Below are 19,466 nucleotides of genomic sequence, written 5' to 3' on the forward strand. Positions count from 1 at the left end.
TGTCCACATAAAACATATGAACGCAAAGAAGACATAAAAGGTCATGGATTAAAATCATAATTTAAACCTGCACTAGGCAAAAAAACCTCAACCAATTGACTGGTGTTCTGAACAAAACTGTCTGCAGGTCGCCTGTCCATGTTGCTGGCCCTTCAGCCTTCGCCAGTTCAAAACAGGGCTGGTGCTTCAGACCAGTGGCCAAGGTGGGTCTTTGCAAAGCCCCAGTGCTCTCACTGCTGCAGCCCTCATTCTCTTCCTCCACTCATTCTGTTCTCTCTTGGTTCCCACAGCATACAGCGTCGCCTGTCCTTACAGCTTCCCATCCTCCACCACGCCTACTTGCCATCCATAGGAGGGGTTGACGCCAGTTGCACCAGTCCGTGTGTCAGTCCCAGCGCCAGTCCGAGGCACAGACATGGGCCGCCATCTTTCCGGGTGATGGTCTCTGGTCTGTAGGAATGCAGGGATCAGAGCTCCCGGAACTGCTTTTGGCGCTCAAAGACTGGACCAAACGTCTCGTCTCAACCTCTTGCCTTCTGCATAACCCTGACTCTCCTCACAGAGGAACTGGCCATTGTCGAGGGCGGACCAGCTTCGCTGCTGGGGAAGAGCATGCCCAGTGGAGAAGGTGACCCAGAAGTTGATCTGTAGCCTTACTTGTGGACATGGTTATTTCTTCATGAAGAAAGTAACCAAACCATGTTTCTTCCCAAAATCCTACTGGCGGCACGGTGGCTGGAAAAAATAAACCTGACACATGCAAAAAAAGAAAAGACAAACAGACCCCACTCCAGTGTCACTAAGCTTGATGCAGCTACTGATAACACGGAGCCATGCGCCAAAAGAGAGAGGACTCGCCCAAGAGCTCTGCTAACTGACATGGCGACCGTGTGTCGGGCAGGGATTCCAGGCAGCTGGCACTCCTTCGTTTCTGGGACTGTGTTCTAAATGGAGGAGGAGACTTCCAGAAATGGCCCCTTGGGTGGCACTAAGACTTGCGCCCGGCCTAGCCCTGCTTCTCCCACGGCTCATGTGGGAGGCAGCCCAGAATGACCACCGCATAAAAGAGTCTGAAAAGAAATCCGCATAGCCCCCCCTTCTGCTGAGAGGTGGGGCTCAGAGGCGGTCCTGGGGCTGACCGTCCCACACATGGCCTGCAAATGTGGGGCCAGTGTCATCTGAGGCGGGTAGCAAAGTCTTAATGTCACCAGATGAATTGCTGTTCTTGTCCCCCCCCCTTCCAGTTTGCTTGATTTAAGCCACAACGTAACTGCAGTACAGTGAAGTTAGCAGGAGGGGCGGGAAGTCCAGGCACCACACTTGGCAGCTACAGCCCAATTCTGCTGAGGCACAGTTCGTATATACACGAATCTTCATTTTGTGCTTGGATGTGTGAGAGAGTGGTAGCTGAGCATAAGAGAGTCTGAACGATGGTTGCTGGGGTTGTGGGCTGGGCGGAGGGGAGTGGAGCCTCCTGTCCTTCACACTTGGAAACAAATAACTGTTTTAAACCAGGAGAGTTCATTTCCCTCCCCTGCACAATTTCTGCCAATTTAAAGACAATGTTGTTGTTGTTGTTATAGAGCAACTCCAGGACATGCAAACAAAATGTTTCATCACTTAGTGATTGTATAACTTGGGGTTCTGTGAGACCCTGCAGAGATCAAGAGAGTCTTTGCATGGATTATCCAAAGAGGAGCGCCCCCCCCCCCCTTTAAACTACCTGGCAGAGAGAATTTCAGCAGCAGGCCTGGAGGTTCCTCCATGCCCTGGAGGAAAGAGCCACATCTGCTGAACTCCTTCCTGCTATACAGTGATGGGCTGGTTCATTCACAACCCAAGGGCATGTAAGCAACAGCTCTCCTTCTACAGCATGTTATGAGCCAAGGCTGATGCTCACGCACATCACTGAGAAGGTCTTGATCCACAAAGTCCACATCCTTTACATGGTGAATCTCGGGAGCCTGTTGAAGCCCTGCGTCACCCTCTTCTTGTCTGCTGTGACGTTGTCCGTGGAGCAGCCATGCAAAAGGGGCAGAAGCATCTTTTAGAGCCTGGGCTTGGGGCTGAGACCAGATTCTCCATCTCCAAGGGCTGCCTGAGAGAACCTGCAGGCGCTGTCCTCCTCCATGGCCACATCTGGTTCACCTAAAGAAATGTGCAAGACTGATGTTGCCCAAGGCACATAAGAAGCAAAGCGTGGTCCCTCTCATACTTCTGTGCAAGACAATGTGTTTTTAGCTCCAGCCTGTTGGGGATACAGCATAACTTGAAACCAGAACTAGATTCCCCCTTCCCCCTACGTTTTGTAGTAAAGTTTTTGGGAGGGGGGCGTGGTGGGTGATGGCATGGCAGCACAGCTAGTCCTTAAAACCGCACCTTCCTGCACGGAAGATAACGTTCTATCCCAGCAGTGGTGCCAGAAAAGCACTTCTTCACGTCACTGCTGCTGATCCCAACCCCTCCTCCCCAGTTCTGTCACCCATGACTCTTAATCCACGAGGGGGGCCTGGAAAAATCTCTCCTGGGACGTGTATCACTAACAAGGAGTCGTGGAGGCACCAGGAAGTGTTAGGACAACAGAGTGTTAAGTCTACCGCACGGAAGTAGATCACATTACTCCGTTTGAGCACTAACCACTGAAGGTGTCGTCTGGTGTGTGTGTGTGTGTGTGTGTTGACAGTATTCTCTTAATTTATTAATAAAAATTCATCAGGACTTTATTGAATACAAATATTACTTTTCAAAAAAGGACAATAATACTGTATATAATGTATACACAAATTTCTGTAGAAAATATTATTCCAACATAGCAGGAAACAAAAAAAAATCAAGAAGTATTGGACCTTTGGCGGTGAGTGTGTGTCTGTAACTCTTTGTGAATACTGACTGTGTGCTGTTTATTAGGTTTAAATCATGCAGTACATTTTTTGTCTCAAATGCAACTGTAGTTTCTCCCACAACATTTAAAAAAATTTCCTGCAGAAAAATAAGACCCACAAAGTGATGATAGTTATTTAATGGTTGTTTCTTTTTTTCTTTTCTTTAAAAAAAATGACAGCAAAAATATACTGTAGAAATGGATGCTGAGGCTGTGCCCCCAACGGCATTTCCCAACACTCTTAGTCCACAAAGGCTTCACCTCGACTGGAACTACCAGAACTTAAAACAAAAAAGTACACGGAGCATTTCTTGTATACCCCTTATACTGCATGAAAATTCAGTTTTTAATAAATTGTTGCAAAAATCTGTTTTATTAATAAAAAAGAGAGGAAACTGAATGCCCTGCTTCTTGACTGTGCTTCCTTGCAAGCCCCTTGCAGTCCTTCCCTAGGAGAGAAGGCTCACTCTGCCCCACTGAGCAAGGCAGCAGCCGGTCTTCTCGCCTGGCCTGGGCTGGTTTTTCTCTGCAGGGCCACATCAGACCTCTGCGTATTTTGGCTCCCATTTTTATGCTACACTAGGTGTTCTTATGGGTTAAACCTGAATAATGGGAGTTGGACCAGATGACCCTGGAGGTCCCTTCCAATTCTTATGATTCTATGACTCTAAGCTCAAGGACCCTCCCCCCAACCCCTTCCCCACGAGTCCAGTTTAGGCCAGGGGTCCCCAGTGTGGGGCTCATGAGCGCTGTGGTGCCCGCCAAGTGGTTTTAGAAACTGGGTTGGGGCCAGGTGGGGATCTAGCCAATCAGAAGCCTTGCTTGGCTACTGGAGATTTGACTGGTGGTGCAGATTTTTTAAAAATGTTGCTTTGGTAGCAGCTGCCGCCAAAAGTTTTGATTTTTTAACTGGTACACATTGTTAAGGAAAGGGAAATTATCACATTTATTATTTATTGAATTCAGTTTCTCTACCACCCTCCCCTCTGGAACAAGGCGAGGGGGGGGGGGCTACCGGGGCACTAGGTGGGGGCACTAACTGAATTAATTGGGCTAATTAAATTAGATCAATTATTTCAATTAAGGCAGGGAGGGAGGGAGAGGGCAAAGACAAAGAGGATCTCACCTTGGAAAGCAGCCAAAAGAGGGCTGAGGGTCAGATCTGGACCACTGAACTTGGACCTTCCCTTCAGTCAGTGCTGTCAGGATCTGTGTTGGAATCAGGCTCACTATCAGCTCCAAAGAAATCCTCAGCAGCACAGAGTGCCTCAAATCCACCACCATAAAAGAAAAAAAAAAATGATGTCCAAGTATAAGACTTCCCAGCCCTCCTCCACCCAACTGAGAGCGGATCTGTTCCCCACCCAGTGACCCTGGAGCCCTTCTCCGACTCACAGAAGCTTGCCATCTGCCCGATGATGAAGTTACTGAGGTTGTTCCCCAGCCTCCCCTTGAAGCTGATGCTTCCTCAGCTAAATGGCATCATAGATCCTCAGGAGACTCCAGCCCCACAGTACCGGGGCCATAACCTCTGCAAATGGTTCTGGTATGCCCTGCCACCGTTGTACTGGCCTATGAAGTGGGAACAGCAGCTGCCACCTTGTGTAGAATGCCCTGCTTCCTCATCAACACTGTTCGCTATGTGGTCAAGGTCCCGCAGGCAGAAGGCTTCAAGGTGGGAAGCAGCAACTAAATGCCACAGACTCATGCAGTAGGTCCATCACTCCTGGCTCTGCTGCTTTACCTATCCCAAGATAATAAGGCGAGAATATCTATGGGGAGGAATGTGTTCAGCTCCCAGATAGATGCCCTAGACCACATGTGAAAGAACACAATCACTGCAAGGCTCCTTGGCCTCACCAGTCCACCCACAAACCTCAGTGCTTCCCCGGACACAGGAGTCATTCACAGTCGTCTGATTCTTCTTTGTGCCCTGCAGGGCAAGAAACAGCAGGGACCTCCACTCCAGGCAGGGTTCAGCTTCGGATAAGCCTCAGTCCTGACTATCCCACCCTCCCACAGCTGTACCTGTTTTAGCCTATCATGTTCTCTTCCTATTTGGCAGTCGGTTACCCCTAACACAGGTTTTCACAGAGAGCGCCAGTTTAGTGTAGTGGTTAAGCGTGCGGACTCTTATCTGGGAGAACCGGGTTTGATTCCCCACTCCTCCACTTGCAGCTGCTGGAATGGCCTTGGGTCAGCCATAGCTCTGGCAGGAGTTGTCCTTGAAAGAGCAGCTGCTGTGAGAGCCCTCTCAACCCCACCCACCTCACAGGGTGTCTGTTGGGGAGGAAGGGAAAGAAGATCGTGAGCCACTCTGAGATTCAGAGTATAAGGTGGGATATTAATCCAATAACATCTTCTTAGCATGATTCAGCAAGCATATTGGCTTCAGTTTCATGTTTCACCGGTTGGTTGTCCCCTTGATTCCTCCTCATTCATGCCGCCCGCAAGAGTTCCAACAAGAGGTGTTCCAATTTTTGAATAAAGGGGCCATGGAGCCTGTTCCATTGCAGTGAGACCAAAATTGTTTTAAATTGTGTTATTTCCAAGTTGATAATAAAAATGATAAATATCCTACATTGGAACTAAGGACTCTTAATAAGTTCTTTGTGGTCCCTAAATTTCACCTAACCACATTACAGGAGGTCATAGGCTAGATCTGCCCCATGACTGGTTTGCTGTTATTGATCTTAAGGATGCCACAGTACTATACACTCCAGATCTAGAAAGTTTCATTTCCAATGCAACCAGACTTGCTACCAGCATGCTGTCTTTCCCTTTGGCTTAGCCATTTCTCCCAGAGTGTTTGCCAAGTTCATATCTGCAGTAGTCGCTCACCTATGCTTAAGGGGCTTTGTCATCTACCCCTACTTGGACTATTGGCTTTTTACCACATCCTCCTCTGCTCTAGTAGCTGATCCAAGTGCCCCTGGCTGCTTCTACCCGAAGCTTTCTGGGCCTCCAGATTGATTGGGATAAATCCATCCTATATTCAACTCAGTCCATCCTATTCATTGGGGCCTCAGTAATAAGGCTTTTCTTCCTCAAAACAGTGCAGCCTCCATACAAGCAACAGGTCAGAGGTTTGCCACTAAATCCATACAGAGGCTTCTAGGCTTCATGGCCTCTACTACTGCTGTGGTCTCCTTTGTCTGATTATTCATGTGGCCACCAGAACTGGCTCCTCAAATCAGCCAATGTGCAGTAACAGAAATTGTCCTTTCCCTGGGGTGGTGTCTTTAGGAGAATCTGCGGACAGGCTCACCTTTTGGGACGACGTCCCACTATGTTCAGGTTTTCCTTTTCAGGCTGAGGGTGCACTGTGGCTCTCATAGGGCCAGTGGGCATTGTCCCCTTCTGAGCAGGGCTTGCATATTAATCTTCTGGAGCTCAGGGCAGTCAGAAATGCTTTGATTTCTTTTGCAGTCCTAGTATCTTGCAAAAGGGTGCTAATAGCCACAAACAACACTGCAACAAAGTTCTACGTTAACAAGCAGGGAGATGCTGGCTCCCTCTCAATTTTTGGCAGCTTCTCTCCTTTGGCCTTGGGCCATGCAGCAAGCCATTTCCTTTTAGGTTCTCCACATTGCCAGGGTGGCAAATGGGACAGCAGAGGCAACACACCCACACATAAATGGCCTCTCAAGGATGATTACGGACTTCCTGTGTTCCAGCATTGGGGGCAGCCCCAGGTGAACCTGTTTGCCTCCTTAAATGCCAAGTGCCCCCAGTTCTGCTCACTGGCGAGAGCTGCTCCCTGTTCCCCTGGGGATGCCTTCCAACTGACGTGGCAAGGGCCCCTGTTCTACCCCTTGCCCCTGATCCCCTTGCTAGGGAGGGGCCTCCCCAAGATCCAAGAGGACAGGCCCAGTTGAGTTCGAACAGCACCCTCCTGGCCCCAAAGTGTTCAGCTCCCAACACTGTGGCTTCTGTCTTGAGGCTGCTTTGGTTAGTTTCATTCAGTTTACTGACTGATCTTCGCCCTCCCCGCCAAGGCAGGCTCCGGGCGGCTCACAGAACGTAATAAAATACAATCAAAACATTTACATTACAAACATTAAATTAATTTTATTTATTTATTTATTTATTTTATTCGATTTATATCCTGCCCTACCCCACCGAGGTGGGCTCAGGGCGGCTTACAACATAAAAACCAACAGAATCCATTTAAATACATTCATGATAGATTAATAATTATAATTATACAATAAAATATATAAAATACATATAGAATATATAAAAACACATAAAACTTACTACAATATGTACTATGCTAACCTTCCTTAAATCAATTCTTCAATATTCCAGTATTAAATAATCTGATGTTATAGATTGGAGTGTTCAGGCATTCTGAGACAGTTTAAAAACAATAATATGGTGCTAATTTTCGATACAGTTTAAAGATGGCGTTCAGTGATCTTAAGCATCCATTTAGATTTAGCATCTTGGTGGTGGTCAGCCTTTGATTAAAGGCTCACTGAAACAGCCTTACAAGCCTTGCGGAACTGGGCAAGGCCCTGCAAGGCTCTGACCTCCTCAGGCAGTTGGTTCCACCAGGAAGGGGCGGCAATTGAGAAGGCTCTTTCTCACGTGCTTTTCAGTCTTGCCTCCTTCAGCCCGGGGATCGACAGCAAGCTTTGTGTCCCTGATCTAAGTACCCTCTGGGGAATATGTGGGGAGAGACGGTCATCAGGGTAGGGAGGTCCTCGGCCATATAGGGCTTTAAAGGTAATGCCCAGCACCTTGTAGCGAATCCAGTATACCACCAGCAGCCAGTGCAGTGTCTGCAGCCCAGGCTGTATGTGCTCCCACATGGGGTGCCGCAGGGCTCGGTACTGGGTCCCATGCTCTTTAACTTGTTCATAAATGATTTAGAGTTGGGAGTGAGCAGTGAAGTGGCCAAGTTTGCGGATGACACTAAATTGTTCAGGGTGGTGAGAACCAGAGAGGATTGTGAGGAACTCCAAAGGGATCTGTTGAGGCTGGGTGAGTGGGTGTCAACGTGGCAGATGCGGTTCAATGTGGCCAAGAGCAAAGTAATGCACATTGGGGCCAAGAATCCCAGCTACAAATACAAGTTGATGGGGTGTGAACTGGCAGAGACTGACCAAGAGAGAGATCTTGGGGTCGTGGTAGATAACTCACTGAAAATGTCAAGACAGTGTGCGTTTGCAATAAAAAAGGCCAACGCCATGCTGGGAATTATTAGGAAGGGAATTGAAAACAAATCAGCCAGTATCATAATGCCCCTGTATAAATCGATGGTGCGGTCTCATTTGGAGTACTGTGTGCAGTTCTGGTCGCCGCACCTCAAAAAGGATATTATAGCATTGGAGAAAGTCCAGAGAAGGGCAACTAGAATGATTAAAGGGCTGGAGCACTTTCCCTATGAAGAAAGGTTGAAACGCTTGGGACTCTTTAGCTTGGAGAAACGTCGCCTGCGGGGTGACATGATAGAGGTTTACAAGATAATGCATGGGATGGAGAAAGTAGAGAAAGAAGTACTTTTCTCCCTTTCTCACAATACAAGAACTCGTGGGCATTCGATGAAATTGCTGAGCAGACAGGTTAAAACGGATAAAAGGAAGTACTTCTTCACCCAAAGGGTGATTAACATGTGGAATTCACTGCCACAGGAGGTGGTGGCGGCCACAAGTATAGCCACCTTCAAGAGGGGTTTAGATAAAAATATGGAGCACAGGTCCATCAGTGGCTATTAGCCACAGTGTATGTGTGTATATAAAATTTTTTGCCACTGTGTGACACAGAGTGTTGGACTTGATGGGCCATTGGCCTGATCCAACATGGCTTCTCTTATGTTCTTATGGAGAGCCCCAATAACAACCTGGCTGCTGTATTCTGCACCAGCTGCAGTTTCCAGATATGGGACAAGGGCAGCCCCATGTAGAGGACATTACAGTAGTTCAGTCTCGAGGTAACCGTAGCATGGATCACAGTTGCCAAGTCACTGCACTCGAGGAAGGGAAACAACTGCCTTACCCACCTAAGATGGAAAAAGGCAGATTTGGCAGTGGCTGCTATCAGGGCCTCCATTGTTAGGGAGGGCTCCAGCAGCACTCCCAGGCTTCTAACCCTGGGCGCCGTAGTAAGTGGCACTCCGCCAAAAGCAGGCAAGGGGATTTCTCTGCCAGGACCATCGCAACTCAGGCAAAGGACCTCTGTTTTCACTGGATTCAGCTTCAGTCAATTCAGCCTGAGCCATCTCACCGTGACTTGCAACGCCAGGTCCAGATTTTCTGGGACACAGTCAGACTGGCCATCCATCAGTAGATAGAGCTGGATGTCATCCACCTACTGATGGCAACCCAGCCCATAACTCCAGGCAATCTGGGCAAGGGGGGTGCATGTAAATGTTAAACAACATCAGGAGTGTCCGTCTGTTGAAGGAATTTTGGTCCCATACCGAGTACACTTTTTGAAAGTCGTTTTAGGATCCTTCCCTTCCATACGCCTGGGGAGGGGGGAAAGGGAGGGAAGGAGACGGAATGATAGCCAAAGAAGATAAAGTTTTTTTGGGTTTTTTTACGATACCAGTCTAAGAAGAAGACATTGTAGAAGCAGGATTTTAGAGAAGGCAAAACAAGGTTGAGAAGGCTAGGCGAAGTTGAGGAGACACAACGAGGTGAGACTATTCCGAGTGGCGGTTAGAAAGAAACTTGGTGGGTGGAGCGCCTCCCCCTAGCTCCAGGCATGCGCAGTGGATGCCTGCTCCCCAGATCAAGAGGGAATGCGCGCCAAAAATAACGCCTAGGCTAGATTTAAATTCTCCGAGGTTGGGTTCGATTCCAGGCGGAAACCCATGTGTGGGACTGCACAGAGACCATGATGATGATCAGACAGTATCATAATGCCCCTGTATAAATTGATGGTGCAGTCTCATTTGGAGTACTGTGTACAATTCTGGTCACCACACCTCAAAAAAGATATTGGATAAAGTCCAGAAAAGGGCAACTAGAATGATTAACGGGTTGGAACACTTTCCCTAGGAAGAAAGGTTAAAACGCTTGAATTGTTCAACCCCCAAGTACTCAGGGCTCTGAATGATGAACAGCAAATGGCATACCATATCATGATAAAGCAATCCCAGCCAAATAATTAAAAACGATTCCCAGATGGCATTAAGAAGTTGCCTTTCAGTCTCATGGGGGAGTAGGGAGGAGGCATAAATGGAAAAGAAGGGGGGGGGAGGGGAGGGCCAGCCAGGATGGTACCTGTCACTGTCCTCAACCAAAAGCCTGGCGGAAAACCTCTGCCTCGGAAGCCCTGCAGAACTGCATCAGGTCCCGTAGGGCACAGGTGTTACCTGGCAGAGAATTCCACCAGGCAGCCAGATGTCTTTTGGGTCAGGGATCATCAGTACATTGGTCTTTGCAGAGCACAAAGCTCTTTGGAGGACATACCGAAGAAGGTGGTCCCAAAAGTACGTAGGTCCCAGACCATTCATGGCCTTGAAGGCTGATACCAAAACCTTGAACCTGACCTGGTTCTCCACTGGAAGCCAGTGCAGCTGACACAGCATAGATTGGATGTGTGCTGTCCGTGATGTTCCTGTCAGGTCTTGTGTCACCACATTCTGGATCAGTTGGAGTTTCCGGCTCAGCCTCGAGGGCAGGCCAGCATCAAATGAGTTACAGCAATCCAACCTGGAGGTGACCGGTGCATGGATTACTGTAGCTAGGTCAGGGCAAGAGAGGTAGGAGGCCAGTTGCCCTGCTTAGTGCAAATGAAAAAAATGCCAGCTTGGTGGCATTTGTGAACTGGGGCTCCACTGACAAGGAGATCCCAGGACCACCCCGAAACAAACTCCTGATGGTCTGTGCTGTACCTAATGGCGCCCTGTCAATATTCCTCAAAATTCCATTAAAATAAAACACATGCACACACCCCAGAAATTTTACATATCAAGCTGTAACAAACACAAAACACGAAAGCCATAAAAGAAAATTTGTTATAAGCTATTTAACCTCTAACTCCAAATATGAATCAAGGGAGAACAGATTTTCTTTCTATCTGGAGCAACACTCAGACGCCGGAGAGTCTTGAAAGCGATGAGATTCTCAGTTCTGCACAGGAATCCCCCATCCCAAGAGGCTCCTACACTTAAGCACAAGGCAGGACAGCACCAAGAATGAGGCATCAACAACCATCTCACTGTTGCCTGCTCAGTGTTTGATTAGGAGACCCTCAATGGCTGGTATCTTTGCAGTGGGGCTCCCAGATGGAAGGTACCCTGGGTGCACTGCCAGTCTAGTGTTTTGCCTCCTACAGAAGCCAGCCAGCTACTTGTGGGGGCTTACTGCATGCTCCCTACACATTCCCACTGAACAGTCACATACTTATACCTTTGGTAGATGTTTTGAAGGTGAAGATCCTCCATCAACCACGGGCAGCTGAAGAAAGAGAGAACTTGGCCAGCAGGTGCATCACTTGTCTCTGAACAACCTCTTTTCTCCAGGACATCCTGAAATCAAACTGTTACCTCTTGGCAACAAAAGACCAGATCACGCCTGTTCCCTAGATCAGGAAATCAGTCAAATAGCCACTGATCATCCAGCATAATTATATGTGAGGTTCAAAGTCATGGAAGACACTTCAAATATCATCCTGTGGTCAGAGTCATCACCATGCAGATGGTGTGACAGAAACCAGGGCCTGATGACTCATGCACACAATAAAAGTGTGAATGGAAATTAAGTTGAGGATGTGAGGAACTATGCAAAGGACCACTTTTAGGGGAAGTGAAGCTGAGGGTGAAGAAATGTCTCTCCTTTGTCCCGCTGCAAGTCACATCTCCCCGAAGCAAAGACAGCCTCTTCCAGCAGAGCCCAAGCAAAGGACAGCGCTGGCTTCAGTGGGCCTCGTCTTCCATGCTGAACAAGAAAGTACACAACACCCATTGTTATCAAAACTGCTTTAATAAATAAGAGTTGTCAGATATGCCTTTCAGGAAAAGGAACACAGTTTTTTAAAAGTAGCTGAAAACTGATCTACAGATCCATCAAGCCAGACTGCTGGTCTAACCAAGGTCCTTGTTCAAAGACTGTGCCTCTGGATGCTGAAGATCTTCACCACATGGTCAGCCCCGCAGCTTGCCAGCTGCAGCCACTCGCTGCTCTCCGAGGTGTCGTGGCCAGCTCTGCCCACCTGCTGCCTCCAGCTCAGCCGCTTGACCACCAGGGAGTGGCTTTGGCTGCGACAGAGAGAGAGGCCATTAGGGGATGGGCGCAACTGCAAAATGTCCCCCCCAGCTGGACTCTGAGGACTGAGAACATCAGCGCTGCTCTAATTAGTGGGCTCCTTTTCAATGCGGCCAGCTGGGAAGAAGCAAAGCGCTGCTGCCTGGAGGTGGGAGACCTGCTGCAAGCTCCACGCCCTGACATTTCCGAGGCAGCGGCAGGAGCATTTCTAGCGTTGCTGAGAAGCAGCAGCTCTCCAGGGCCTCAGGGGGAGGCCTTGCGTCGGGTCCTTTTGAGCTGGGGATGCTGCTGGGGGTTCAGTCTGAATTGAATCGGGGAGCTTCTGCATACAAAACAAAGGCTCTTCTGCAAGTAAAGCAGAGGGTTTTCCACCGCTAACTAGAAGCTGGGGGTCACGTCACTCAAAAAGTTTTAAAAGTTTAAAAGAAGGCTTCCGTTCAAGTCCAAGGCTCCGTGTGCAGCCATAACGGCCCTGTGAGCTGGCAGCCCCACTGGTGCCCAGGCTCTCTAGCCACAGGCAGTGGCAGCCTCCAAACTGGCATCCTGCAGTTAGCATCTTGCCTCAGCAAACACAGTTTTAGCCAAGGGTTTGAAGACGGAAAGTTGACAGGAGCCAAGCAGGGAGGCTTCCTGCCAGCAGGAGGAGCCTCTGGGTGCCTGCCAGGGGGAGGTTCCCTGCCCAGGGGAAAAGCACCCCCAAGCCATGGGATCCAACCTGCAGGGCTTCCCTTGCCTAGACTGCCCTTTGCGGGACCCTCCAAAGCCCAGGGAAGAAGGGGAGGGGGCTTAAGCCAACTGTCTGTGAAGTGTGGTGTACTGGCTAAAATGTCAGACTAGAATCCGGGAAACTCAGGTTCAAATCCTCCCTCTGCCATGGAAGCTAGCTGGGTGACCCTTGGGGCTAACCTACCTCACAGGGTTGTTGTGAGGGTAACATGGAGGAGAGGAGATAATGTCACTGGGGCTGTGAGAGGAGGCATTTGTGAATCTCTTGCATTGTGCAAGGGGTGGGATAAGATGACCCTGGAGGTCCGTCCCTTCCAACTCTATGATCTTCATCGTGGTCTCTGTGCAGTCCCACACATGGGTCTTGCCGCAGGCAACTGATCCGTACCTCGGAGTCTCTAATAGCTCGCCTAGAGAACTTTTGGCGCACTTCCCTCTCGCTCTGGGGAGCAGGCATCGGCTGTGCATGCCTAGAGCGAGGGGGAGGCGCCCTTCCCACTCAGTTTCTTCCTTTCCGCTGCCCGGACAACACCTACCTTGTTGCGTTCCTCCTCTGGCTCGTCTCTTCTTGGTATCGTACTTCTTCATCTTACCTTTTTCTTCTACCTTTCCCTCATCTATTTAAAAACCTTAAAAAAAAAAAGCCCTTCTCTGCGCTTTCTGTTCATTTGTTCTTTCTCTTCCCCCCCCTCCCCTTCCGGAGTGTATGGAAGGGAAAATTACTTTTAAGAAGTGACGGAAGTGTGGGTCTAAAATCCCTACTTCTGACGGACATGTTGGAGCAAGAATCTACATAAACCCAGTCTGACAGCCACAGTATGACAGCTGGTGATCCAGCTGCCAGGCTAGGTCACAGTGACCTGATCAGCAGACCGGCTTGAGCCGGCAGAAGCCAAGTGATGCAATCTGCTGAGTCAGCATGGCCAGGATTGGCTGCTTGGACTATATACGATCTGTGTGTGCATCACACAGGTCTCTCCCTGTGAGATGGTGGTTAGGCGAAGCACTTTGTCCGTGGAGGTGATATTGTATAGACTGCACAAGAGAGCACTTGTTGTGTATATATGTTAATACACCTTTTGGCACTAGTTGCACGTGTCTGCCTGATTTTCTTTCCTGAAGCCCTGTGTCGGGCAAGTCATCTCCCTCACTCTGCTACTCCCGCTCCGACAGGGTTATGGGCCCAGCACGCTTCCGCTGCGCGGAGGAGAGAGTTGAGAGTTGAGCTGACTGTGAGTTTGGAAAGAGCCGGAGGCGAGGAACGCCGGTGAAGGACACAGAAGCACCACCGTTCTCTGTTTGAGAGCCAGAGGGACGTCGGCAGCCAGCTGTGAGGAGGAGTCGGCACGATGGCTCAGCAACAGCTTGGAGTAGCCGTTGAGAAGCTCACCTCAGCCAACTACGCGGTGTGGAGCCTGAGAATGCAACACTACCTCAAGCGTGAAGGGCAATGGCTGTTCGTGAGTAACCCCCCTGCTGACTTATCTCCTGCCGAGACTGTGTTATCGGATAAGGCACTGGCCAACATAGTGCTATCTATAGGAGATGACCAGCTGGTTTATGTGCGAGGGCAGGACACTCCCAAGGCTGCCTGGGACGCGTTGAGTGCGGTGCATGTTAGCACCACTGCTGGTTCCCTCATGGCCTTGACAAGGAGGATGTTCCGCACCGTTATGCCGGCTGGAGGGTGTGTGAAAGATCACATCAAACGGCTAACGGACTGTTTCGTTGAGCTGGAGGCAAGAGGCAAGACTGTAGCTCCGGACGACAGAGTGTACATTTTGCTGTCGTCGTTGCCACCTGAGTACACTCCCCTGATAACTTCTCTGGAGACGGTGGACGTAGCGACCCTGACCATGGAATACGTCTGTGCCCACCTGCTTGACTTCCAAGGGAGAATTGCGGCCGTGAGCTGTCCGGGGGTGTCGGCCGGGCAGCGTGCTGTTATCGGTGTGTCCGGGAAGACAGCCAAGAATGAGCCAGCTTCTGCTGCTGGCAGGCGTCCGAAGGTGGAGGAAGTGGAGCCGACTGCGTTTGCAGTCCGTCGCTGCTATGGATGCGGGTCGTCGCAGCACCTGCTCCGAGCTTGCCCTGAGAGGGAGAAGAGGCGGGGGCGTGTGCGGCGAGAGCGGAGGACCGCCAGCCCGTGTGAGGAAGCAACCCGGCTGGTCACGTCTGCAGTAGAGAGCACAGGGTCTGCTTGGATTTTAGACTCCGGGGCAACGAGCCATCTCTGCTGCGAGAAGGAGTTGTTGAAAAACATTGACAGTCCTGAGCATAAGTATGTGAGATTGGCTGATGGGACCACTGCCAATTCTGTTTGCTCAGGCAATGTGGAATTTCCTGCACTGAAATGTATGTTGCAAAATGTGTTGTATGTACCCTCACTGCAGTCTAACCTGTTGAGTGTTAGCACACTGTTTGACCAGGGATACCAGGTGAGATTTGAGAAAACCTGCTGCAAAATCCTGGGAGGTGGGGGAAAGTTGCTTGTGACAGGAAAGAGGGAAGGTAAACTGTATGTGGTCCAGAGTGATTGTGCCCAGGTGGCTCAGGTGTCGAATGAGCCTGTGCACAATAATTATATACATTTGCTCCATAGGAGACTCGGGCACTGCGGATTTAGGGCGTTAAAGAAAACCCTGGAGCTTGTGCCTAGTTTGAAAGTAAATCCTTGCAAATGTTACTTGGATTGCCAGGTCTGCAAGAAGACCAAAAGCAAGGCGTGTGCTGTTGCTAAAGAAAGCTCAAGGGAAAGCACACGAGCCCTGGAACTAGTCCATTTAGACGTTATTGGCCCATTGCCAAAGAGTCTGTCGGGGAGGAGATACTGCTTGGTGGCCACCGACGACCACACGAGGTACGCGTGGGTTTTCACCATGGTGCATAAGTCTGAGGTGTATAAGACATTCACCAAGTGGGTCAAAGCAGTGGAGAGACAATTAGGGGTTAATCTCCTAGCTGTACAAACCGACAGAGGGGGGGAATTCTTATCTAACCAGATGAAACGTTGGCTGGAGAACAAGGGCATTGCCCACCGTCTGACGAACCCAGCAACGCCCCGAGAAAATGGGCATGGGGCTGTATTGCAGAATGTGATGTATTGCATGTTAGAGGATGCACAACTGCCAATGACCTATTGGGCAGAAACCATACATGCAGCTGTTTTTTTGCAAAATAGGGTTTGGTGTAATACTGTGAAAAATGTGCCTTACAGGTTACTGTTGAACAAGACCCCAGATTTGAGTTCTTTAAAAGTCTTTGGGTCACGGGCTCGGGTTGGCATCCACTCCACGAGTAGCGGGGAGGGGGATGTCCGGGCAGAGAGCCTAATTTTTCTGGGCTACAAGCCAAGGGCCAGGTGTTATCGTTTCTGCAATAGCAAAAGCAAGATAACACTTAATAAGAGTGCCCAGTTCAATGAAGAAAGCAGCTGGCCAAGGTTGCACTCCTTGCAGAAACAATTTGTCCTGCTGCCAAGTAGCGATAACGATGTTGGAGCGCAGCCCAGAACTCCAGCCCAGGAGGTGGCACCCAGTGGGGCTGGAGAAGGTGAGCCGAATGCTGGCACAGAGCCTGACGAGCAGAGTCAGGAGGCAGAGCCTCAAATGCAGGAACTGGAGGTAAAGTGTGAGAGTCAGGAGGTTCAACACCCAATTACAGGGGCAGAGCAACCAGCCCAGGAGGTGGGAACAGAGCAACCCGAAGAAGACAAAGCTGGTCCAAGCACAGGGCCACGGGTGTCTGCCAGGTCCACCAAAGGCCAACGTCCCGCTAGGTACAAGTGTCCCTATGTCACTCTGACTGTCAATCCAGACCCACCCGGATTTGAGGAAATGTTAAAAGAAAAGGCTAAGAAATGGAAAGCCTGGGTGGCAGAGTGCGAGGCAAGGGAGAAGGAGGCTGAAGCCAAGCGTCTGAAAGAGCTGGCTGAACAGGAACACGATGATGTGTTTTACAATCATGATGAGTTCCTGAACGAATTCCGGAAAGGGTTCCGAGCTACGTAAATATGAACTGTAATGTTGCTGGTGGACATGTATGTAAACTGTGTGAAGTGTTTTGGTGCACTGGGTGTAAATAGATTAGGAGGTGTGTTGGAGCAAGAATCTACATAAACCCAGTCTGACAGCCACAGTATGACAGCTGGTGATCCAGCTGCCAGGCTAGGTCACAGTGACCTGATCAGCAGACCGGCTTGAGCCGGCAGAAGCCAAGTGATGCAATCTGCTGAGTCAGCATGGCCAGGATTGGCTGCTTGGACTATATACGATCTGTGTGTGCATCACACAGGTCTCTCCCTGTGAGATGGTGGTTAGGCGAAGCACTTTGTCCGTGGAGGTGATATTGTATAGACTGCACAAGAGAGCACTTGTTGTGTATATATGTTAATACACCTTTTGGCACTAGTTGCACGTGTCTGCCTGATTTTCTTTCCTGAAGCCCTGTGTCGGGCAAGTCATCTCCCTCACTCTGCTACTCCCGCTCCGACAGGACACTCGTACAGCCTTTTCTGTCTGGGGGAATCCCATAGGGTAGATACTTGCCCTCACTGCGCCAGCTTCGGGAAACAGGCGTGAAAAAAACGAGCGGCTAGACTTCGTAGTTTTCTTCTGGAAAAGTCTCTCCGGGCTATGCCCACTTTGGATTCGCCGCCTCCCCCACAACGAGCGGGAGATTCGGCTGCGTCGGCTGCTCTTCATGTACTGAAAAAGCATAAGTCCGACAAGAGACCGGCTAAGCACTCCGAAGGCCATAAGGCTTCGAAGAAGCTGCGTCACTTGGATTCGCCGGCCTTGGCGCCGAAGTCGCGTCATTCCGACTCGCTGACCTCAGTTTCAAAGAAGTCCCGCGATCCGACAGCGACTGCGCATTCCACTCCGATGGCGACTGCGCACTCTAACCCGATAGCCCTGATCTTACCAGCAGAGCTCTTGGCGCCTTCCGATGTCATCTCGGATATGCCGCAGCAGACTCCTCACTCTCCACCCACGGTCGAGGTCATACGGATTGGATCTCGCTCCCCCTTGATCCACAGCGTCGTACCATACGACATCCTCGAACCGGAACCTTTGTCGGATCCTACCCGTTCGGGTTTTCGGGCGGAATCCTTTCGGGACATTGCGGGATCTCCACAATATAGAGTCTTCCACGCAAGTCTCCACCCAACGGTACCATTCCCGTTCCCTGGTTCGCCGCCATCCTCCTCGATCCCCATCTCCATATCAGGATTACTACCGGGGCCACTGATACGAGTACTCTTCCCCATCCAGGTCCCCATCTCCTCGACCCCGACGAGTCCACCGCTGTTTCTCACGCTCCCCTTCTGAGCGAAGCTACCGTCGAACCAGATACCTTGAGTTCGAGGCTGACACCCGCATGCGAGATATCTCAACGCCTCGAATCCGTGATTTCCAGGATTCTCCTTGGTACCATGACTTTCCTCATACCAGAGTCCCTGAACACCGTTCTTCCTGTTCGAGAGACCAGGAATCCCCTCGGTACCATCGCCCTTCTCCATATTCTCGTCCTTCCCATTATACAGACCTAGAATATTACTCCCCTCGGACCCGTGAGACCATCCAACCCTATGAACCTCCCCAGACCTGAGATGTTCCTAAAAAGTCCTTCATGCCCCGTACAGCTTCTGCCACGGTTTCTACAGCTCCTCCATCATCCCCGCCTAAACTACCTAGAGATCCAATATCCTCCGCATCTACCAAGCCTCTTATGTCACCCCAACCCAAAGATTCCCAATCCGAAATGGGCACATCTGATCCTTCTGACTCTGAGAAACCCCCCGTCTCCCCGGTATCGGATTCCACCCAATCTACCCGACTCTCACCCTCGGACAGTTCCAAAGCTTACCTCAATTTAATCACTACCATGGCTGCAGCCCTCAACATCCCTCTCCCATCCGATTCTCCCAAGGTTTCTGATATTGTCCATAATCTCGTACAGGTAGATTTCCCAGCGGGTTCGATCTTACCTATGTTGCCTGTTCACCTCGAGGCTCTACGTGAGTCCTGGGATAAACCTGCCTCCATACCTCCTACCTCCAAGCGCCTCGACTCCCTATACAGAGTACATGCACCCAAGTATAAGTTCTTAACCTCCCACCCGGCCCCCAATTCCATTATCGTCCATTCGGCTACTAAAGCCAAACCTTCCAGGCATCCAAACCACCTGATCGTGAGGGCAGGAAGCTGGACACACTGGCTAGAAAAATTTACAGCCTGGCCTCTACAAATTCGAAGCTTAATAATTACCTAGCCTACTTCGCAGCATATACCTACAACCTGGCCAACCAAATTACACCACATATTCCATCCATGTCAGACACTTCCCAGAAGGCTGTTTCCAATCTGGTCTCAGAACTGTCACGCGTGTCCAAACAGCAAATGAACTCCTTGAGGCACGCCGTATCCTGCTCATCTAAAGTCTTCGCTTCATCAGTGGCTCTACGTCGTCACGTCTAGCTGAGGTCGACTAATTTACAGCCCGACATAAAGCAAAAAATTGAGGATTTGCCATTTGAGGGTCTGGGCCTGTTCCATGCCTCAACGGATGAGGTCCTGACGTCTGTGGATGACGGGTGTACGAGAGCAAAACGCTTGGGTGTCTCCCAGCCGGCCTCT

General features: G+C 50.0%; 2 protein-coding genes across 2 annotated transcripts in view; one reads left to right on the forward strand and one right to left on the reverse strand.

Moving 5' to 3' along the window:
- GABBR2 (gamma-aminobutyric acid type B receptor subunit 2) overlaps positions 1-565 on the forward strand; it is an 824,150-nt gene extending 823,585 nt beyond the window's left edge. Inside the window, exon 19 of the mRNA XM_060254061.1 lies at positions 291-565. Within this exon, the coding sequence (XP_060110044.1) occupies positions 291-456 (166 nt within the window). The 3' untranslated portion in view covers positions 457-565. The remainder of the gene's footprint in view (positions 1-290) is intronic.
- An 11,236-nt stretch (positions 566-11,801) lies between these two features.
- The window catches only part of ELP2 (elongator acetyltransferase complex subunit 2), a 73,200-nt gene continuing 65,535 nt past the window's right edge, over positions 11,802-19,466 (reverse strand). Inside the window, exon 19 of the mRNA XM_060254519.1 lies at positions 11,802-12,095. Within this exon, the coding sequence (XP_060110502.1) occupies positions 11,939-12,095 (157 nt within the window). The 3' untranslated portion in view covers positions 11,802-11,938. The remainder of the gene's footprint in view (positions 12,096-19,466) is intronic.

Source organism: Heteronotia binoei, chromosome 14 (assembly GCF_032191835.1).
Source record: "Heteronotia binoei isolate CCM8104 ecotype False Entrance Well chromosome 14, APGP_CSIRO_Hbin_v1, whole genome shotgun sequence".
NCBI classification, from domain to species: domain Eukaryota; kingdom Metazoa; phylum Chordata; class Lepidosauria; order Squamata; family Gekkonidae; genus Heteronotia; species Heteronotia binoei.